This window comes from Carcharodon carcharias, chromosome 1, assembly GCF_017639515.1.
Source record: "Carcharodon carcharias isolate sCarCar2 chromosome 1, sCarCar2.pri, whole genome shotgun sequence".
NCBI classification, from domain to species: Eukaryota; Metazoa; Chordata; class Chondrichthyes; order Lamniformes; family Lamnidae; genus Carcharodon; species Carcharodon carcharias.
In genome coordinates this window covers 201,004,919-201,028,838 of record NC_054467.1, presented here as the reverse complement: position 1 = coordinate 201,028,838, position 23,920 = coordinate 201,004,919, and the positions used below count along the sequence as shown (strand labels likewise).

Genomic DNA, 23,920 nt, shown 5'->3' with positions numbered 1-23,920 from the left:
GAATCCAATTGGCTAAAGAACGGCATCTGCGATGCCAGGGATCTCAAGAGAAGGCAGAGATGGCTCAATCACCTGACACTTCTGGCTGAAGATGGTTGCAAATGCTTCAGCCTTGTCTTTTGCAGTGATGTGCTGGTCTGCTCCATCATTGAGGATGGGGACATTTGTGGAGCCTCCTCTGCCTGCTATTTATTTAACTATCCATCACCATTCGTTACTGAATGTTGCAGAACTGTAGAGTTTAGATCTGATCCATTGGTTATGGGATCACTTCAACCCTTTGAGCCTGCTCCACCATTCAATGAAATCATGGCTAATCTTCTACTTCAACACCATTTACCTGCACTATCCCTGTATCCCTTGATATTTTTAATATGTAGAAATCTATCGATCAGAGTTTTGAACATAGTCAACAACTGAATTTCCACAGCCTTCTGGAGCAGAGAATTCCAAAGATTCACCATCCTCTAAGTGAAGAAATTTTTCCTCATCTCTGTCCTAAATGGCCTGCCCCTTATTGAGACTGTGCCTCTGGTTCAAAAGCCCCCTGCATCTACCCTGTCAAGCCCTGTACGAATTTTTTAATTCTTTTAATGAGATCACCTCTCATTCATCTAAACTCCAGAGAATAAAGGCCCAGTCTATTTAACTTTTCCTCATAGCAACATTTAGAATTATCCTGATTAACATGCAATTGGTGCAATAGATATTGGGGCTGACAGATTTGAATACCTGAAGGCAAGGGTTACCTTCAGTGTTCGCACTACAGCATGGGACATAAATGTTTATCTGTCACAGAGAATGAATGGACTTTTTTATCTTAGTACTGTCTACCCTTTAATGGTAGCTTAGCTCTGTCTATTGCATGCTGATCCCCATCTTCACTGAGAAAAGGTCTGTGGTGGTTCCAGTGTTGAGGTTCACAGCTTGCATGTCATCGTGGAGTAGGTGGAGGATGGCAACGAATCTCTAAGGGCAGTCAAATTTGTGGATACTCCATAAGCCTTCACGACTGACAGGATCAAAGGCTTTCATGGGGTTGAAAAAGGCCACATACTGTTAGTGCTGTTCCTTGCACTTTTCTTGGATCTGCCGTGCAGTGAAGATCATATTTGTGGTGCCCCTCGATGGACAAAAACCATACTGTGACTCTGGAAGGAGCTCTTTAGCCCCTGGAGATAACGTGATAACTGGCTAGCTGTAAGGAATTTCCATTATTCAAACTAACCTCTGATGTTAACATAAACCCTTATCCAAGATGTGATTAACCTTGATGGGACATAACCTTTAGCTGCTTGGTTTTTAAATAACTTTCTTGAGCAACTGTCCATTTATGATTTTCTATTCCACTGCGAGACACGCTGACTTCGCTCCTGCCTCAGTCGCTGTGTTGTTGAAACCCTTATCCACTCCTTAAATTACCTCCAGACTCAACTATTCCAACGCACACCCGAATGGACTCCAAATATTCTACCCTCCTTAAACTTGAGGTAATTCAAAACTCTGCTGCCCATGTCTCGACTCACAGCAAGCGCCATTCCCCTATTACCCCAATGCTCACTGACCAACATCAGCTTCCGGTCAAGCAACGTCTTTATTTTTAAGTACTTGTCCTCAATTTCAAATCCCTCCATGGCCTCACCTTTCCTGATCTCTAATCTCCTCAAGCCCCACAGCATTCAGAGATATCGTGCTCCTCTACTTCTGGCCTCTTGAGCAGACCGGATTTTAATATCTCCACCATTGGTGGCCATGCTTTAAGTAGCATAGGCTTCAAAATCTGGAACACCCTCCCTATACCTCTCTCCCTCATTTTCATCCTCTAAGATGCTCCTTAAAACCTACCTCCCTGACGAAGTATTTGATCATCTGACCTACTATCTCTTTATCTAGCTCGATGTCATCCTTTGTTTTACAATGCTCTTGTGAAGTGCCTGGGAGTCTGTCGTTGCACCACATGTGCAATATAAATATAACAAAACCACCTGACAATTTCCTTTTGTCCCTTTTCACCCTTTCACTTGCTCAAATCCTAATACATTTCTCACAGCCCTGATGAAAGTCATCAACCTAGAATGTTAACTGTTTTTCTCTCCACAGATGCTGCTTGATCTGCTAAATATTTCCTGTGTTTTCTGTTTTTATTGCAAAAGTGAATTCACTTACTCAGTAGATTGAGGGTAGCCTAATCAAGGGTTAGCAAATACACTTATATTCGAGTTAGTAAGTCTAAGCCGTCGCTCATCCCTAGGTCTAAGTTGGGAGGTAAAACTCCACTGGTTTTTATCATAAGGAATAAAAGGAGGGAATTCAGGTTAGTCTAGCTCCTCAGTAGATAGTTATCAAGATACAGAAATTCAGCTTTCTTATAATGTTTCACGAGTGGAAAGCAGTTTCCAGTGGTGTTCCATAGGGCTCAGTATAAGGGCCCTTGCTGTTTATTGTATATATTAGTGATTTAGACTTAAATGCGGGAGGCATGATTGGGAAATTTGTAGGAGTCACAAAGCTTTGCCGTGTTACTGAGTGAAGAGGATAGCTGTCGACTTCAGAATGATATCAATGGTTTGGTTGAGTGGGCGAAGAAGTGGCAAATGGAATTCAATCCAGAAAAGTGAGAGGTAATACATTTGGGGAGGATAAACAAAGTAAGGGAATACTCAATAAATGGGAAGTTATTGAGAGGGGTTCAGGAAGTGAGACACCTTGGAGTGCATGTCCACATGTCCTTGAAGGGACAGGTGGACAAGGTGGTCAAGAAAGGATATGGAATGCTTTCCTTTATTGGGCGAGGAATTGAATGCAAAAGCAGGGATGTAATGATGGAAATATATAAAATGCTGGTTAGACCACGGCTGGAATTTTGTGCACAGTTCTGGTCACCACATTACAGGAAGGACATAATTGCTCTGAAGTGTGTGCAGAGAAGATTTACAAGAATGTTGGCAGGGTTTGAAAATTGCAGCTATGAGGAGAGATTGGATAGGCTAGGGTTGTGTTGCTGAGAACTGAGGAGGCTAAGGGGTAGCCTACTTGAGGTGTACAAAATTATGAGGAGCCTAGATAGAGTGGACAGGAAAAGTTAGTTTCCCCTGAGAAGTCAATTACCAGGGAGCATAGGTTTAAGGTGATTGGTAGAAGGATTAGAGACGACATGAGGAAAAACCTTTTTAGCCAGAGGGTGGTGGGCGTCTGGAATTCACTGCCTTAAGTTGGTGGTTGAGGCTGAAATGCTCAACTCATTTAAAAGGTACCTGGATCTGCATCTGAAGTACTGTAACCTGCAAGGCTACGGACTAGGTGCTGAAAAGCGGAATTAAAATAAGCAACTAGTTTCTTTTTTCCCTTTTTGGCCAGGGCAGACCGGATGGGCTGAATAGCCTCTATCTGCACTGTAACTTTTCTACGTGTCTGTATTGGGTTTGGGAGAACAGCAGTGCTTGAAGTGCATGCTTTAATTATTTGAGAGAACCATAAAAAAGTTAGTGTTTTTTCTTTGAGAACTCAGGAGGTAGAGTCCCACAGTTTTGAGGTCCGCAAAAGAATGAGCTGGGATCCAGTATTTTACCTCGTGGCGTTAAAGCCAAGCACAGAAGGGGTTCCAAATCTGGGATATTCCTAACCTGATGCAAAAGTAAATTACTGCAGATGCTGGATTTCTGAAATAAAAACAGAAAAGGCTGGGAACACTTAACAGGTCTGGCAGCATCTGCAGAGAGAGAAATAGAGTTAACACGCAGGTTGATGATCTTTCACTTATGACAGAAGATCATTTGCCTGAAACATTAACTCCGTTTCTTGCTGCACAAGTGCTGAGAATTTCTAGCATTTTCTGTTTTTAATCTTCCTAGCCTGCATAGCTCAGCTACTCTTACACAAACGTGCTCAGTTTTCAGGGATATTTTAGCTTAAAATTTAACATTCAAGAGTATTTGCCAATCATCAGCCAAGCCTCATTACACCAAAAATCTTAAGACTTACTAGGTAGATTGTACACCATTATTGACAGAAATAGAAACATCTGCTGTACTTGACACTGCCAATTCACAGTGGACAAGTTGCTCATAATGTTGTTGAAATTGTTTTTAAAATACCAGCAGAAATTGCCAGGATAGGCATGGCACACAATTCAAAGCAAACTATACATAGCACAATAATAAAAGCAAAATGCTGCAGGAGCTGAAATATGAAATAAAAACAAAGCGTTGGGAATACTCAGTAGGTCTGGCAACATCTGTGGAGAAACAGAGTTAACTTTTGAGTCGAATATGACTTTCCTTCAGAACCCATTTACATTACACATCATACAAGTTATCAGGTTCCCAAGGTTGAAACAAAGCCTCAAGTGCCACATAATTTTGTGACTCAAAGCACAAAGACTGAATAATGTGGCTTAACTACAATGACAAATGCTTTAAAGATCCCTTGTCTAATTTAAAGGATTAATCAGGCTGCACAGAGCATTTTGCACTGGTTTCATTATTGCACATCTACCATTTTAGAAACAATGTAAAGATACAGTGAATGGAGATCGTCTTACCACCGAGTCGTCAGTGTCTTGGCAAAGACTGATGCCATTTTGAGTGAGATCCGTTACAGCTAAACGGAATTAAAAGTAAGAGAAACTAAAAATCACATATGAAACTGCATATAATAATCTTCATACTATGTGGGGGCAGAAATTGCAACTTTTGTTTGACCAGGAAAACTGAAATCCATTCCCTCTAAAGTCTGACACTGATTGCAGAGAGGCAGAATATTCTTCGAAATAATCGTCTGTGCAGAGATTTTGCTTTTCAACTTTCTCCCCTCTTCTCCTCAAAAAGCTAACCCATGCCAGAGTACAGTTTCTATCATGAACCCTCCAATACTTCATACCCAAATAGTCACTCTTCAAGGGAGAGCTGAAAGAGCGAAGAGGTGGCAGGCTGAAATGAAAACAGAAAATTCTGGAAATACTCAGCAGGTAAGGCAGCATCTGTGGGAGGGCCTCAACTGTTCGGTGTTCCCAATATTTTCTGTTTTTATTTCACCACGCCTACCTCACTCCGCCACCACCCCTCTCAGCAAGGATCTATCCTTTTGCCTCTCTTCTTCCTCATCTACATGCTTGGCAATATCATAACATTTGAGGGGTCCAAGAGGGCCTTCTCTAGACTACCAAGAATCAATGGGTAGAAATTCTGATTTTTGAGGTTCCCTTACAAAAGCTTTCCATATTTATGCAACATTCCTGCATTTATTTTTTAACTAAGGTACATAACAAGATGTCACCAATTATGAAAAAGAAGTAGAATTGAACAAGGCAATGAGGAGTTTCACAGTGGGAAAGAATGAATTAGAGTGAAGACAGTTATGATTTGTTCCATATTAATTTAAGGGGCAGAGTATAAAAGCAAGGAAGGCACATTAAACTTGTAAAAAAAACACTGGTTTGGCCCCAACTGGTATATTACATCCAGATCTGGGCACTACACTTTAGAAAACATATGAAGGCATTGGAGAGAGTGCAGAAAAGATTCGTGAGAATGGATCCAGGGATGAGGAACTTCAGTTACATGGACAGATTGGGGAAATTAGGACTGTTTTACTTAAGAGGAAAGAAGGCTAAGAGGAGATTTGATAGAGATATACAAAATCATGAGGGATCGGGACAGAGTAGATAGGGAGAAACTGTTCCCACTGGTGGTGCCAGCAGTTAACTGTCAGTCACCATCAATGAGTACATTCTCCATGGCAACACCTCTACCAGGATCCACTTGCCAACCAATCAGCACTCTCATCTCAAATATTATAAACTATTGTTTTGCCCTGTTATTGGTATTCTTGCAAGTGTCCTGATGAGTGCAAGACGAAAAGCTTCGACTTTTTTTTCAGCAATACTCAAGTTCTGTACTACCAAATGACCGTTTTTATGTTTTTTTTTGCTAATTTACATTCAAGTTCTATTGTCCGTTTATTAGTTGGTTGGTCCTCCTTTGCTGTATTCTAAAATCCTCAGGTTTACCAATTTTCATAGGCCTTTTCTTTTAACCTTATACAATCCTTAACTTCCTTTGTTAGCCACGACTAACTGACTTTTCTTTTGGATTTAATACAGTAATTCTTTCCATTGGATCCAGGTACTTGTGTTTGTCTTGACAATAGCTAATTTTTTTCTGGCCTTTAGACGTGCAATTCACTCCAGATTTTACATTTCAGAAAACCCTATCTGAAATTTTGTGCACTTCCCTATGAGAGAAAACAATCTACCGTTTTCCTGAACTCAGTAAAACCCTGTGCTTGCGTCCAAGTGCGTTATGTACTGACTTCAGTGTAACGCAAGGGCAGGTGGAGATGGTCCTGGTACAAGAATGACAAAATGTTAGTATGGAGGTACAGTAAGTAATTAGGAAGGCAAATGGGATGTTGCTGTTTATTGCAAGGGGAATGGAATATAAAAGTAGGGATGTTTTCCTACAGTTATACAGGGTGTTAGGTGGGAGCACTTCTGGAGTATTGCAAACATTTGTGGTCTCCTTATTTGAAAAATAAGTGCATTAGAAGCAGTTCAGGGAAGGTTCATTTGACTGATACCTGGGATGGTGATGGTGATGGTGGCGAGGGGGAGGTGGTGGTGATGATTATTTTATGAGGAAATGTTGGATAGGCTGGGCCTGTATCCATTGGAGTTTACAAGAATCAGAGGTGACCTGGTTACAATACATAAGATCCTGAGGGGATTTGACAAGATGGATGCTGAGAGGATGTTTCCCCTAGTGGGAGAGACCAGAATAGGGGAGAGAGTTTAAAAATAAGGGGTCTCCCATTTAAGACAGAGATGAGAAGAATTTTTTTCTCTCAGAAGGTATGAGAAGAATTTTTTTTCTCTCAGAAGGTCATGAGGTTTTGGAACTCTCTTCTCTGAAGAGCGGTGGAGTATTGTTAAAGCCAAGGTGCTAGCTTCTTGGCTAACAAGTGAGTCAAAGGACATCAGGGACAAGCAGAATGTGGAGTTGAGGCCACAGTCAGACGAGCCATGATCTTACTGAATGGCAGAGCAGACTCAAGGGGCCAGTGACCTACTCCTGCTCCTAACTCATATGTTCTAAAGAACTGCTCAGATCATTCTCGCTGAGAGATCAGAACATGTTAGGAATGAGCGTACCGGTCAAAGTCGAAGTTTTAGTCATATTTGCAATGTGGGAACTTAACCTGAGAAATTAAAGCTTCACTTACCCAAGAACTGAAGGACATTACGCAGCACCTGGTACCCACTCATCATTTTGTTCAGTTTACGCTTAGAAAGCAAATATGCCACCAACATTGAAGCAAGAAATCCACTGAAACAGCCATAACCCTAAAGGGGCAGAAAAATTGCTTTTACACTTTTGAACTAATTGTTAAAACGCATTTTTTTTTCTAAATAGGCATTTCAATGGATACAGAGCTATCATCCAGTGATGATGAAAAAAATGCTCAGTGGGGTTCAGTCTCTTTGGTAGAAAACTGAACTCCTCAAAAGACTGCAAATTTTAAAAATAGTCTTAATAAAACACAAGCAACACAAGTTGACCAGCATATTTCCCAGTCTTTTATTCTTTTACAGGATGACGTATGACCCAACGGCAGTGAAGGAATGAGGATATAACTCCAAGATGGTGTGAGACTTGGAAGGGAACTTATAAGTGATGGTCTTCTCATGCATCTTGTGCCCTTAAGTGGTAATAGTCGTGGGTTTAGAAGGTGCTGTCGAAGGAAGTTCCTTCATTGTGAAAGGTTAAAATCAATGCTGCTATTTAGCAGCAACGTTATATTGAAATCTCAGAATTTAGTTGTGATTTTATTAAACCATCAGTTCTCCACTGGCATATGATAAATTACAAGTACCAATACTTTACATTACAATTCCAAACCTATTTTAACAGTACTAAAATTCACCATGGACAGTCAAAATTTAACATCTAAAGTTTACGCAAGATCAAGGTGCAGCATCATACCCTGCTCAATTCCCTCTGGTGGAGCCACACTTTAAGAATTCCAATTCCATCTTTCATTCCTGGGAAATCAGTGGCAGCATTGAAGAGGAAATGAAGATGTTTTTCCATCACCAGATCAATTAGTATGGTGTTATTATAGTGAGGCGTTGGAGGCTCGTCCTTTTCTGAAAATGTAAATAATCTCTATAAGCTTATATCCGCAAAAGGCAAGTGCATTTTTTGGCTCATTTTGTAAATACAGTGCCTAACTTGAAACATAATCCAGGCTAGAGAAGTGGAAAATTAGTCTGCGTTTCCAGTCCTGACTGGTATCCTGTGACTGCTGTGCCAATGAGTGTTCCTCGCCTGACAATCAGGCTCTGCTGCTACACCTGCCATTACTAAATAATTTTCTCATACTTGCTGCTCAAGCTCACACGAGAGGGGTACCAGGGAGTAGGCAATAACAGTGGAATCAATTCTTGGCACTTATTGACAATGTAACATAAGAATATTCTGTACTTCTGCTTTCTTTCAGAATGGACATTGTCAGGAGAGAAAGAAACGAGGGAACAGGGACTAAAATATAAGCCGTGTTACAGACAGGAGAGGGAGGCAAACTGAACTTCTTTATCAGCCCATTGTCTGTCCATAAGTAGAAGTGTTTTCAACCCTCAGTTTTGTGTGGTCCATTTTTTTTTAAGTAACTCACAGTAAACTCTCTCTAAGATTAACTCAGAAGGTTACTTTATTCCACATTCAAACCCAGGAGGATATTCACAACCTCATACATACATATGCATCAAGTTGGGGGGTGGGGCGATAGAGAAAGGGAAGTTTCACAACTACGGATAACAAGAGTAAAAGAACCACAGAAATTAATATTAGTTCATTGACTTTCTAGGCTCTGGAAATCACAAGTCCAGAGGGAGTTTCCTTTGTGGGGTTCAGTTCAGATGGGGTCCCTGGTTGGTGGCAACAGTGCAAAAGTCTTTTAAAGCAAATAACGATGCAACAAGATGAGGTTTCTGTACAATGGACTGCTTGGCAGGCAATCGAAGAATGCTTTTAAAATAAAACAAGCTCCAAGGAATGGAGAGATGGTGGCCAGCTGCTTGGTCAGCCAGGAGCCCTGCTGTTGTTCTTCTCAGGTTGTTGGTAATCAGCAGACTCCTTGTTTCTCAGTTCTCAACTAAGTATAGAGGTTTCAAAATGGTCACTCAAAATGTGACCTCCTTCCTCCACAATAATTTCAAAAGGGATGTTATTTGGTCTCTGGCTTTTGTGTTATGGCTTACAATGTCCCAGTCCTTAGCCCATGAAAGAGTCACCATCTATGTTGAAGATCTTATTTCCGGGAGGTATTATCTGGACAGACCCTATGACTCCTCTAGAGGGGCAAGCTTATAAAGATGCAAATGTCGTCCATTTTCCCCTCAATGCTCCCCTTTTGAAATGGACCTGGACAGTCCCAGCTGTGAGTTGGGTCTGTTAACACCTCTACAGGAAAAATGAGTTTTAATCTCTGCGAGTCCCCTTGTTTTGTGATTATAATGTCCTTACAATAGGGTGCGAGATTTCACAAGGATGAGAGGGGAGCTCTTTTGTTCTTGTAACTCCTGTTGGAAGCTTCCAGGACACATGGTGAGTCCTGTGAGTCATGAGACCTGTAGCAGCCATCTTTTAATTCAGCAAAAGTCCATTTTACAAACATAGATACGAACATATGAAAAAGGTGCAGAAGTAGGCCATTCAGCCCTTCGAGCCTGCTCCATCACTCAATAAGACCATAGCTGATCTGTTTGTGTTTTTAATTCCACATTCCCGTATATCTCTGATAACCTCTGATTTCATTGCCTAACAACAATCTATCTACTTCTGCCTTAAAAATATTCAATGACCCCACCTCCACCGCTTTCAGAGGCAGTGTTCCAAACTTATACAATACTTAGAGAAAAATCTCTCATCTCTGTCCTAAAAGGGCAAACCCTAATTTTAAAATAGTGTCCCCTAGTTCTGGGCTCACCCACAAAAGGAAACATCCTTTTTAGGTGGACATCTTGTCAATATCATTCAGGATCTTATATACTTCAACCAAGTCACCCCTCACTCTTCTAAACTACAGTGGAAACAAGCCCAGTCTGTCTAACCTTTCCTCATAAGGCAACCCACTCATTCCAGATATCAATCTAGTAAAGCTCTTCTGAACCGTCTCCAACGCATTTACATCCTTCCTTAAATAAGGAGAACAAAACTGCACACAATATTCAAGATGTGGTTTCACCAATACCCTGCATAACAGAAGCATAACATCCTTACTTTTATGCTCAATTCCTCTCGTAATAAAGGACAGCATTCCGTTAGCCTTTTTAATTATTTGCTCAACCTGCATAGTAATTTTTTTATGACTCATGCACAAGAACACCTATATCCCTCTGCACCTCAGAATTCTGCAGCCTTTCTTCATTTTAATACTCTTTTATTTTTCCTGTTAAAGTGAACAACTTCACATTTTCCGATATTATACTCCATCTGCCAGATTTGTGCCCACTCACTCAGCCTATCTATATCTGTCTGCAAACTCCTTATATCCTCTTCACAAAATGCAATGTCTGAGGCTCCTGCACTACTGTCTGCTTGGTCCTTTTTATGCCTCACTCACGGTCACATCCTCCTGTCCCTCACTGCTGACCAAAACAGATAACCCTCTTCTAAGAGGCGTGGCTGTCTTCTGGAACAAAGTGTCAGGTACTCCTCCCTTTCCCTTATGTTGCGCAGTGCCTGCAGTTCGGCTTCCAGATCAATAATCCTGAGCCAAATTCCGCTAGCTGCTTACATTTCTGGAGGCGTGTTTATCATGGAATCGCCTTGATACCCAAAAGCTCCCACATTCCAAAGCTGTAACATAATACCTGTCCTGCCATTATTACTTATGTTATTTAGTTATTTTAATTTAATTACTCAATTAACTTAGAATAATTCCTATGTACACTACGCCTCTTTCCCCCCTGCACCAAATTCTCATGTGAACCTAATTCACGACTCACTCAGTCTCTGCCTTGCTCCAATGTAGTCGCAGGTCTCCTCGCGCGCCCCTTACTGATTACTGATATTAAAATAGCAAAAAATAAATGAAGTTTGATGTATACAGTTTTGATTTCTTTCCAGTCTTACTGATATGTCATAAAGATAAAAATATAAAACATTGAGTAACAGCTGAAAACTTTACTTACTAAATCGGTTCTTCAACAAACATTTTTTCACACTTCTCTCCCTGCAATTTTTCTCCTCTCCTAAAGCTCATATTGTGGTCAGTTCTATGGGATCATGGCACCTTTCATATATCTTGGCTTGCTGGTCAGTCTTCACTTCTGAGCCTTAACTGCAAACATTAGTAGACTTTTTAAGCTTTGTGGGCATCACTGCCAAGCCTGATCCTGTCTTCACCCAACATGTCCACACGTATGCGTACACATCCTAGCCAGTCAGCAATCAGAGCAGAAACTGGCTAATTTTGACCCAGTGACAGTGAAGGAATGGTGGTATAGTCCGAAGTCAAGATGGTGTATGGCTTGGAGAACTTCCAGGTGGTGATGTTCCCACGCATCTGCTGCCCTTATCATTCTAATTAATAGGGGTCACAGGTTTGGAAGGTGTTGCCGAAGGAGCCTTGGTCAGTTGCTGCAGTGCATCTTATAGATGATACACACTGCTGCCACAGTGGGCCGGTGGTGGAGGGAATGGATGTTGGAGGTGGTGGATGGGGTGCCAATCAAGTGAGATGCTTTGTCCTGGATGGTGTCAAGCTTCCTGAATTAAAGCCACTGGAGAACATTCCATCACATTCCTGACTTCGCCTTGTAGATGGTGGTCAGGCTTTGGGGAGTCAGGTGGTGAGTTACTCACCACAGGATTCCCAGCATCTGACCTGCTCCTGTAGCCACAGTATTTATGTGGCTAGTTCACTTCAGTTTTTGGCCAGAGGGAGATGTTTGGTTTCTGTGTTGCACGAGCTACCATTGCCTGGCACATGGGAGGCTTGAATGTTACTTGCTTATCAGCCCACGCCTGAATGTTGTCCAGGCCTTGCTGCTGATGGAGGATGGCACTGGAAGCTTTTAGTTTCATCTGAGCACTCTCCATGGCAATGCTCCTCATAAGAGACTGCTGCAATGGCATGCCTTCGCCTATATTTCACCCCTGCTTCCCATTTTCATCAAATAAATGCCATATGAAAAGTAAAATCGGAAGCTTCTGGTATCTCCCATAGCGCATTAGTCTCCTGTGAACTGATGAGTTATGTATACTTTGGGGACCCAGTTACCTCTGGGAAATGTCTCTTAATCACCTCAAATACCTTAATTGGCTTCCCAATGCTGCCAAGCAGGCTGCCATCAACACAATGGAGCCACTTTTTGGAAAGGAGGCCAGAGCATTAAGAATCCACTGACATTTATATTTGCAATTTTCCCCGTGCTGTTAAGTATTTAGATATTCACTTGTGTTCCCATAGCCTCCAGGGCTAAGGGTCAAGCGCTGGGAAATGGGATTAGTGTAGTCAGATCTTTGTCGACCGGCGTGGACAGGATGGGCCGAATGGCCTCCTTTTGTGATGTAAACGTGTATGAGGGATGCAGACCAAGAGCAGCCGTCACCCAACATAAACTGGAAGAAAGAACTCCCTTTCTTGTCGATCATGAAATTGGTAGGCCTGTGAGTCGAGGGTAAAGTGAAACATCTCAGGTGAGCAGCATTTCTGAAAGGCCAAGCAGAGGTGACCCCCCTTTCCCAAACCCAAGCATAAAATATGGACACTAGCAGAATTGTTTTACCTTCTCCCTTAAATTTTGGATGCTGGTTGACATGTCCCCAGTTGCTACACAATAAGCATGGTTTCTGCAAGCCCCCTCCCAAGAGGCTGCCACACTCACAAAGCACAACATCGAGAACAAAACACAGCCAACTCTTCCCCACCACAAATGGGAGTCAAATCAGCTACCAAGCTCTTCTTCATCATTAACAATCTCATCTGCCCAATTACACAGCATTCTTGTCTGCACATCCTATTATCTCAATTTCCCATTCAGGGACCCTAAACTCACCTACACTCGCTGACAACCTCAGCATGACTCAAAAAAACTTCATAATCAATTATGTTTGAAATTATATTACTGTCAGTTTATAGGCAAGCATAATAATGAGTTCGATATAGAAAAGCCTCAACAACAGTAACTGAGATAGATGATTAGTTAATTTGTACTGATGGTGCTGGTTGACGTCATTCCAATATCTCTATTCATATTGGCCAAGAAACTGGGAGAAATCACTGCTTTTGATCTGCAAAGCACAGTTATATGAACAGACAGACAGGGCTCCAACTTAACATCTAATCTCAAAGATGGCACCTCTCACATGAGGCACCACTTCAGTACAGCCCTGAAGTGCAGCTTGAAAAGACTAGCCTGGATTGCTCAGGAATCCTTCAATAATTTATCATTTACATGATTACTTGGAATGACCATATTTAAACAATCTAACATTTGAAATGTTTCATGGAGAGAGTCCTGCCGGAGATTCAAACCGGCAACAGCTGCCACATCTTAGGGTTGACTTATATTTTTCATCTATCAGCATTCTTGATCTTATGATTTCTTCCATTGTCAAATCAGCCTTTAAGAAACTTGGTTTCTCCCTTTGATGCAAAAGTACATTTATGAAACCCACATCTGCCCAAGGTTTCAATAGTGTTTTCATATCTGGGAAGCTCATCAAACATCTTGCACACAGGATAACAGAAAACAGAAGCACAAAGATTTACAGGGTGGTGGTTTTCGGTCCTTAATGGTTTCATGGTGCGCAATCTCCCTCTCATGCTTAGAGCTTTTCTTATTTCTATTTCATCTAATAGTTCTATGGTCGTGTACATTATAAACACCAAATGCACAGCTTTATAGGTTTCTTCCTTCCCCCCATTACATCCTCGCTGTGTTCCATCATGAATCAACATACTAGCTCCTCCCCCATCCCAGGAATCAAATCCACGCAGGTCAATACCTACAAACTTTCAAAACTCAAGCTTAACAACACTTGATCATCTTCAAAATTTATCTATTTCCTTCTCCTACTCATTACCTATGGTGATGCTCTGCACTGACCTACTCAGTCAATCATTCAGTCAATCACATCAGCTTTACAAAATAAGTAACATCTGGGAGCTAAAAGGTTAACTTCAGCATTACATAAAATACTACAGTAAAAAACAAATAAGACACTTGTCACAGCACAAACCTCCCTGGGCAGATTCTTGCTCCAGAAACCAGGATACACGAACGTTGTTTTTGCTTGGATGAAAACGACTCAACTTGAAGAAAGAAGCAGGAGCACAAGGATGAAGTCTTACAGTTACCAGTTTCTCATCTTTACCTAAAATGAGAGGATAAGCACTGTCAAAATACACATCACTGTAACTCAACTCTTGCGTTTTAGCCTTTACAAAGGGGCAGGGAATGAAGAGGAGGGCCTGAAGTTTTGGCAATTTCCAAACATTGGCCAAAACCAGCACAAACAATAGCATATTTTTAAATATAAATTACGTTCAGCACAAATAGAGAATCCACAACCATTCACACTAGTTTGAAAAAAATACATTGTGCTAGAATCTGGTCTGACCAAGCCCCAACATCGAATTAATCACCATTAGGACTTTCCACTAATTGTGCTCGCTTCCAAGCCTTCAAGGAGGCCCCAAAACTATTTAAAAAAAAACACAAGGACACCAGTAGGCTCATTTTAAAAGCCTTTGAATACAATCTTTCTTAATATACTAAGAAACTGACACCAATAACTAGCAAATGGTTGTATATTGATTTTAAAGTCACTTTCAGTTATTTAAAATTGGGTTACTCAGGTGCTGAACACAAAATTACCACAATTATGGAATATTTTTAAAGCAATATTTTTTAATATTACATTCTTAAGTATTTACCAATTGTGCTAGTGCACAACAGACTTGGTGTTTGGTGATATGCAAACTTGAGGAGAAAAACTCTTCTCTAAACTAATGTAATTTTGGGCACAATCGGTGCCCAGATCACCAACTGCATCCAAAATAGAACTACTTTCCAGGAATTTTCAATTACATTCCAGCTTGTTTAGTTATTGGCAATACAAGGGTCAGAGAGAGATTTAGTTTTCAAAATCTCCTATCCTGCAAGGCAACAGTGTGATATAATGTTCAGAAAACAACCAATTAACTAAATCATGAGCAGTTTATGCTATTTATTGCAAAGGGAATGGAATATAATAGCAGGGAAATTTTACTGCTGCTGTTGGTGAGACCACAGTACAGTGTACAGTTTTGGTTTCCTTACTTGAATAAAGATATAATTGCGCTAGATGCAGTTCAGGGAAGGTTCACTCAACTCATTCCTGGGGTGAGGGACTTATCTTGTGAAGAGAGATTAAACAGGTTAGGCCTATAACCATTGGAGTTTAGAAGAACGAGAGATGATCTTATTGAAACATCTAAGAACCTGAGGGGACTTGATAGGGTAGATAGCAGGAGGATGTTTCCACTTGTGGAGGAGACTAGGACTAGAGGACACAGTTTAAGAATAAGAGGCCTCCCTTTTAAGGCCAAAATGAGAATTTGTTTCTCTCAGAGGGTTATTAGTATGTGGAAATCTCTTCTCCAAAAAGCAGTGAAGGCTGGGTCATTAAATTTATTCAGGGCAGAGTTAGACAGATTTTTGACGGACAAGGGAGTGAAGGGTTATGGGGGCAGAGCAGGAAGTGGAGTTGGGACCACAATCAGATCAGCCATGTTCTTACTGAATGGTGGAGTAGGCTCAAAGGGCTGAATAGCCTGGTCCTGCTCCTAAGTTCCCATTGTCAGTCCACAAGTTGCAAGAGATTCTTCTTCTCCTTCCAGAAAGCTTGACAGTTAAAATGATCCAAAATCTTATTTTATGTAAAGAATAAGTTTTAGAAAGGGCAACTATACCAAACTTGCATTTAACTGTCACCATTCATGATCTCAACATACCCAAAATGTTTCCCAATACAGGACTTTTGGGATGTAGTCACGGTTGGAATTGGGGACCCATAGCAAATAATTTGCTGACAGCAAGGTCAGACAAGTGGTCAAACAATCTATTACTAATAGATTACTAAACAATCTAATGAGAGATAAATTCTGGCCAAGGCACTGGAAGAACAGCACTGCTCTTTTCGAACAGTGTCAAGGGACACACTGACTATATTAAAAGGGGTTATATAAATGCAAGATTTTTTTGTTGTTGTTGCTTGTAGCTAATGAACTGGCTTTGAAGTGTAGTCACTATTTTGTAGGTAAATGTGCACTTAATTTGCGCAAACCAAGGTATCACAAAGGACATGGAGATAAACAACTGGTTAATTTGTTTTTCATGAGAAGAAATAGAAGCAAAATACTCCAGATACTGGAAATTCGAAATAAAAACAGAAAATGCTGGAAAAACTCAGCAGGTGAGACAGTGTCTATGAGAGAGAAACAGGGTTAACTTTTCCAGTCTATATGACCCTTCTTCAGAGCTAAAGAGAAGTATAAATATGATTAAATTTATTCTATTTAACAGGTGAAGCTGGATAGAAGGCCAGCAATAGGTGGGGGCTAAGGGGAGGTTGACAAAGATGTCATGGACAAAAAGACAAAGGGAGTATTGATGGTAGTGGTAGGGGCTTAAGAAGATGCTGATAATGGCATAAAGGTAAGAAAGCAGAATGTGTTAATAGCAGAACACTCTGTGAAAGAACAACATAGAACAAATGACAGGTGGCCCTTTTGGGGGTGGGGCAGGGGGAGGGGGGAATAAAGAGGGGATAAAACAATGAATAAATGAAAATAAAAATTAAAAAAATAATAAAAATACATTTTTAAAAAGGGGTGAAGATAGGAGGAGAGACTTCATGATCTGATTTTGTTGAACTCAACGTAAAGTCCAGAAGGCTGTTAAGTGCCTAATCGGAAGATGAGGTGCTGTTCCACCAGTTTGCATTGGGACTTCACTGGAACAATGCAGCAGGCCAAGGGCGGACATGTGGGCATGAGAGCAGGGTGGTGTGTTGAAATGGCAAGCAAGAGGAAGGTCTGGGACATGCTCATGGACAGGCCTGAAGGTGTTCCGCAAAGTCTGCGTTTGGTCTCTCTAATGTAGAGGAGACTGCATTGGGAGCAGCGAATGCAGTAGACCAAATTGAAGGAGGTGCACCTAAAAAGAGTGTTTGGGCCCTTGGACAGTGAGGAGGGAGGAGGTAAAGGGGCAAGTGTTGCACCTTCTGCGATTGCATGGGAAGATGCCATGGGAAAGGAAGAGGTGTTGGGGGTGATGGAGGAGCAGACCAGGGCATCCCAGAGGGAATGGTCCCTACGGAATGTTGACGATGGTTGAGGTGGGCGGGGGGGGGAAGAGCAGGAATGGGAAGATGTGTTTAGTGGTGGCATTATGCTGGAGTTGGCAGAAATGGCAGAGGATGATCCTTTGAATGCAGAGGCTGATGGGATGAAAAGTGAGGACAAGGGAAGCCCTATCATGGGGAAGGTGTGAAGGCAGAAGTACGGGAGATGGGCTGGACATGGTCGAGGGCCCTGTCAACCAAAGTAGGTGGGGAACCTCGGTTAAGGAAGAAGGAAGACATGTCAGAAGCGCCGTTTTGAAAAGTGGCATCATCAGAACAGATGCAACGGAGGTGAAGGAACTGAGAGAATGGGATGATGTCCTTACAGGAAGCAGGGTGTGAGGAGCTGTAGTCGAAGTAGCTGTGGGAGTCGGTAGGCTTGTAATGAATATTGTTGGACAGTCTAACACCGGAAATGGAGACAGAGAGGTCAAGGAAAGGAAGGGAAGAGTCGGAGATGGACCATGTGAAGGTGATTAGAGGGGTGGAAATTGGAAGCAAAGTTAATAAATTTTTCCAGGTCCAGACAAGAGCATGAAACGGCACCAAAGCAGTCATCGATGTACCAGAGACAGAGTTGTGGGAAGGGGCCTGAGTAGGATTGGAACAAGGAATGTTTCACATACCCCATAAAGAGACAGGCATAACTGGGGCCCATGCGGGTACCCATAGACACACCTTTTATTTGGAGGAAGTTAGAGGAATTTAAGGAGAAATTATTCAGTGAGAGAACAAGTTCAGCCACACGGAGGAGAGTGGTAATGGATGGGGATTGTTCGGGCCTCTGTTCAAGGAAGAAGCGGAGAGCCCTTTGATCATCCAGGTCATGGGAAAAATATGTCACAGCTCTGATGCCACCAGAAGCTTTAATTGCTGCCACTAAGGAAGAAGAGTCATACGGACTCAAAACATTAATTCAGTTTCTCTTTCCACAGATGCTGCCAGACCTGCTAAGTTTTTCCAGCATTTTCTGTTTTTGTTTGTTATTATTTATTGCTGCCACAAACTTGCTTTTAGTACTTCCTTTGTCTTGGCTCAGTTCTAGCACTTTCCTCAGAGTCAGGAAATTGTGGGTTCAATAGCAAACTACTGGGAATGCTGGACATCCAGATAGAAACAGATAATTCTGGTAATAATCAGCAGATCAGGCAGCTATCGTAGAGAGAGATAGAGTTTGAGTTTCAGGTCGATGACCTTTTGCCAGAAAGTTTTAACAAAAAGGTCATCAGCCCGAGACATGTTGTTTCTCTCTCCACAGATGCTGTCTTGCTTGAGTATCTCCAACATTTTCTGTTTTTATTTCAATTGTGGGTTGAAGCCTTACTCCAGAGATTTGAGCACAACCTGGGCTGACACTTTAGTAGTGATGGAGTATTTTACTGTGTGAGATGCTATCTTTCAAATGAGATCTGAAACCTAATCTGCCCCTCAAGTGCCCCAGTGCATCACCACTGTTGCTTTGATGAAGGATTCACACCTGAAATGTTGACTTGTCTGTTTTTAACACACATGCTGGCTGATCTATTATACAGTTCCAGTATTTTCTGTTTCTGATTCCAATTTTCAGTTTTTTTATATTTTATTCATTATTCAGGAACTCAGTCAAAAGTGCTTACAAGTAGATGCCTTGTAAGGGCAGGACTCTGATGCTCACCACAATCAAATGTGGTTGACACTGCTTTAAGCTCACACATGAAAAATGGGTACTTAAAACAGAATGGACAAGGCAAAAAAAACTTGCATTATCTGGCATTTTACACGGCTTGGGGATGTTCTGTCAGCACTTCCTGGTCCATGAACTACTTTTGAAAAATATAGTCACTGTTGTTTTAGAAGCAAATAGTAGTGATATACTGAAGCATAACTGGAACCAGTGAAATTGTACCCCAGTCAGTGCCTTCAGGGGAAAAAAAAAATGGAGAAAAATGGAGAAGGCTGACTAAACATAAATGTGGATTAATATAACTAACCACAGCTCTTAATCCAACAAGAGTTTCTACCCAGTAATGACAATTAACTCTGGATACTGCGGGCACTGTGAAGTGCCTCTTGAAAATTTGGATTGCTCCCCCCCGCCACCTGCCCAACAGCTACAGTTAAATTCTCAAAATATGTTACAATAATCAAGTCACAACTGTAAACTCAATTTATCACTAAAGAAACTACGCTTCCAGATTTGTTCCCATATATTCTGCTGATATGTTTTGAAGCAATAAATGCACTCAATCCCAGCCTGAATACTTTGGTGATTAGTCTCACAAAGGCAAGCGGGCCATTCATGTGTTAATTTTCTAAGGAAAGGTCACATCAAATTTTACAAGTCCACCCTGAAAAAGAGACAAATTCAAAACGAGACCGAGCTGAGGTTTGCTGGATATAACAGATGGTAACCCATTCATTTTTAATAAGACGTGGTTAGCCCCCATTTTTAATTTACTAACTGGCCATTAGTGCATTTACAGCATTCTGTTTTAGTGTAATTTAACGACTGCTCCATGGCAACATTTTTTGAAAATAACAAACCTTGTGGAGAAAGATACAAGATTGGTTTCAAGTGGTTGCTACTGAAGTAACCAAACTTCACACATCCAAAGAGCTTGTTCTTCGACAAATGATAGGCAATATGAGCCAGGTAGAGAGCACGCTTCCTGAGGTATCGCTGGTTAAGGTTGTCCTTCACTTGGAGGATTTCCTGAAATTAGAAAGCTCAGGATCAACTTGGGAAATATTCCATCCCTCAGATTTCAATTACATCAGTCTATTTTTCTTTACTCCTTTTCCTATTTTGTCTTTCTGAAATTCGTTCCACCACATCAAAGGTAACTGTCGTGGCTGAAATAGCAGAATTTCAATAGCAACCCATAAAGAAACTCAATGTCACTTGTTATATCGTCAGGCCAAGAGATGTATTTATTTGGTGTCAGATGCAAGTTACTCTTTAGCAGCTTACAATTTCATTCCCACTGATAACTGTCCAGGACAAAAAGTTTCTCAGCAGTGTTGAAACGTGATAGACAGTTGAGGCCAAGTCTGGAACTTCAGTCCTCCAATTTGAGTACCAATGTCTTGTCACTGCATAAGATGCCTAGCCCCATTGTGAAATGTAATTAAGAAATCTGTTATTTTGCAACTTGTAAACATATGCTTATCTTATTTTACTGTATTCACCCAGTTCTGTAAAACAAACCATTTTCAATATCACTTTGGCAATAGCAGAAAGTGCCCCAAAATGACAAGGTTAGTTTCAATTCCCTCAGCTGGGTCATTCTATTCAAGTACACAATCGCTTGCTGCTGCTTCCTTTTTTTCAGCTAATTCCTCATGGAGCTCCAAATTTCATCTACAATACCCACTCCCTTGCCAGAGGTGGGACTTATAGCCTGGGGCAATTACTCCAGGAAGGATAGAGCTTGCAATGACTTATGGCATTTCTTTCCAAAACACAATTTTAAGATTCTAACAACCTAACGATCTTGACATGCAGGAACTCAAAGAGGTTTACAGAGGTAATAGCTGGGGTAAGAAAAACTCAAGGCAATCGGGAAGAGTCAGCAAGGTTTCGTGAGAGGGAAATCATGTTCAACCAATTTATTAGAGTTCTTTGAAGGAATAACATGTACTGTGGACAAAGGGGAGCCTTTAACATACTGTACTGGAATTTCCGAAGGTATTTGATGAGGTGCCACACCAAAGGTTATTGCAGAAAATAAAAGCTCATGGTGTAGAGGGGTAACATATTAGCGTGGATAGAAGATTAACTAGCTGGCATAAAACACAGAGCACGCATAATTTGCAAGATGTGACGAGCGGCAGCCTGCAGGAGTGTGTGCTGGGGACACAAATTTTTACAATTTTACATCAATGACTTAGATGAGCGGAGCAAAGACATGGTAGCTAAATTTGCAGACCACACAAAGATAAGTAGGAAAGTATGTTGTGAAGAAGGCATAAGGAGCTTGCAGACGGATTTGGATAGGTTGAGTGAGTGGGCAAAAATTTGGCAGATGGAGTATAACGTGGGAAAATGTGAGCTTGTTCATTTTGGCAAGAAGAATAAAAAAGCAGAGTATTACTAAAATGGAGAATGACTGCAGAACTCCAAGATGCAAAGGAATCTAGGTGTTCTTGTACATAAGTCATAAAAAGTTAGTATGCAGGTACAGCACGTAATCAAGAAGGCTAATGGAATGCTACCCTTTATTATGAGAGAAGTTAAACATAAAAGTAAAGATTGTTTCGAGTCCATGTGACTCTTCAAGCTCTGAAGAGTCATACGAACTCGAAACATTAACTCTGTCTTTCTCTCCACAGATGCTGTTAGACCTTCTGAGCTTTTCCAGCATTTTCTGTTTTTGTTTCAGATTTCCAGCATCTGTAGTATTTTGCTTTTATAAAAGTAAGGATGTTATGCCTCAATTATATAGGGCATTAGAGACCACATCTCAAATACTTTGTGCAGTTTTGGTCTCCTTATTTAAAGAAGGATGTGGAAAGGTTGTACAGACTGAGCTTGTTTCCACTGGAGTTTAGGAGAGAGTGAGGGGTGACGTGATTGAAGTATATAAGATCCTAAATGGTCTTGACAAGGTGGACATTAAGGTTATCAAAGGTAGATGGGAGTGGGAATTTGAAACACAAACAGATCCTCATGATCTTATTGAATGGCAGAGCAGGCTCAAGGGACCAAATGGCTTACTTCTGCTCCTATTTCATGCGTTCGTATGTATGTAAATCACCTCAAGATCCATTGAGTGAAAAGGGTGATGTACCTGGAAGTATGCAGATTAAGTGTTGACACAAAAGTCTGAATCTTACAATGAGCTGGGAAGGGGACAGTGAAACAAAAAGCAAGAGGTTTTTGGAATAAGAGCTATGATGTGCAGAGCCAAGTATCCATCAAGACCAGTCATAGAACAGCTCGTTGGAAATTGTCTTGACTGAAAACAAACTCTCTTTAGATTATGCAGAACATATGGGACTGCCATCTTTTCTAGAAGTAGTTTGGAATAAGCAAATTGACTTGATATGAAATCAGAATGAGTCCACATCGATATCAACATCTGTAAAAATAACTGAACATCATGCATCGATTCCAAATGTCTACAAGCAAGAACAATGCAGCATCATATACGACATGTCAACTCCCTCCCAGCTGTCATTACCTAGAACTTTGTTCCTTCCTCTTACTCTGAAGTTCAGTGTATTTGTCATAACTTGGCTATATAAGAATCATAACATCATGCAATATGATATGAATTATTTTGAAGTTGTGAGTTGCATGAGATCTCTGCAGAGATAAATTTAAGGGCCTGTAGCCTCAGCATAACAGGGACTCAAGGTTTTCTTGTAAACAAGAACTATGTTCCTAAAAGAGAGAACATCTCAAGGAAACATTTTAAAACTAATCACACTTAAGGATCCCCAAGCCTTAACTCGTGACAATCTAAACCCAGTTCTCTGGGCTAAGAAAAGCTGAGTGACCCTCAACAAGAATAGCATGCACTCTATGGGCAGAATTTAATGCCCTGGCTCCCCACCCACCCATCAAAAACACCAACCCCCACAGGCAAGTTCAGAGGCCGGGAGGTAGGAGGTGGGGGGGGGGGGGGGTGTTGCAAATGGCAGAGGTCATGTGATCAGGCAGGAGAGAGCAGGACGGATACCTTGTTGACTCCCACTAATTAAGTCCAGGGTGGGAAAGCTTGTGAGTGGCCTTGCCGCCCAGGAGCTACTTGATGCTCTTAAGCAGGAAATTAAAGCCCATTTAAGGGCCTCAACCCCCACTGCTGGTATTCAACCAACAATGTGCGTCGCCATGTGGATTTTCTTGCGGCCTAGTTTTGGGGGCAGAGTGGGGGAGTGTACCCCTTGTTCAAAGGCATTCAGTGCCTGGTCAAGGGACCCAGCACCAAGAATGGGAGTGCCAGTGAGAGCAATCCCCTGCCCTCTACTCTAACCAGCCCCCAACCCCCCACCCACCCATTCACCAGTGAGCCCAGCCCCACAACCCCTATCCTGCCATCACTTGCCTTTTGCCAGGGCTCCCATGATGAACTCTGGTGCTGGCCCAAGTACATTACCAGCAGCAACCACCACTCCCGGTAACACTGCTGGTAAGGGAGAGTTACCAACCTCCGACTGGCCAGCAGCTCTCAGGAGGTGGGGGGCTCTTCCCTAAAGGCGGAAGTGCAACAATTAAAGGTCCCCCATGGAGCCAAGAGCCCCAGCAGCAAGATTCCTGCTGTCAATTAACTCCTTCATGGTTTCCGGAGATTGGTCTGGGATGCCGCCAGTTATTGGTAGCAGACGTCTGGTCCCCCACCTCCCGAAGTAACTTCGGCCTCATCAAGACAAACAGAAACACTAACCTAGAATTTCTTAACAAATTCAGTTTGGAGATGTTGAAAATGGTGATGGGTAGCAGATACTGTACTGAAACATATAAGCTTGAGGGGATTTGACAGGGTGGATGCTGAGCATATGTTTCCAGTTATGGGCAAGACCAAGACATTATCTAGGAGACGAGG

At 41.6% G+C, this 23,920-nt stretch overlaps 1 protein-coding gene across 3 annotated transcripts in view; it reads right to left on the bottom strand.

Annotated features, from left to right (window-relative positions):
- nol6 (nucleolar protein 6 (RNA-associated)) overlaps positions 1–23,920 on the bottom strand; it is a 154,479-nt gene that overhangs the window by 98,232 nt on the left and 32,327 nt on the right. For all 3 annotated transcript variants that reach the window (XM_041188986.1, XM_041188995.1, XM_041188979.1), the window contains exons 5-9: positions 19,917–20,085; positions 14,247–14,381; positions 7,980–8,143; positions 7,219–7,339; positions 4,541–4,599 (exon numbers count right to left, since the gene is read on the bottom strand). In XM_041188986.1, the coding sequence (XP_041044920.1) occupies positions 4,541–4,599; positions 7,219–7,339; positions 7,980–8,143; positions 14,247–14,381; positions 19,917–20,085 (648 nt within the window). The remainder of the gene's footprint in view (positions 1–4,540; positions 4,600–7,218; positions 7,340–7,979; positions 8,144–14,246; positions 14,382–19,916; positions 20,086–23,920) is intronic.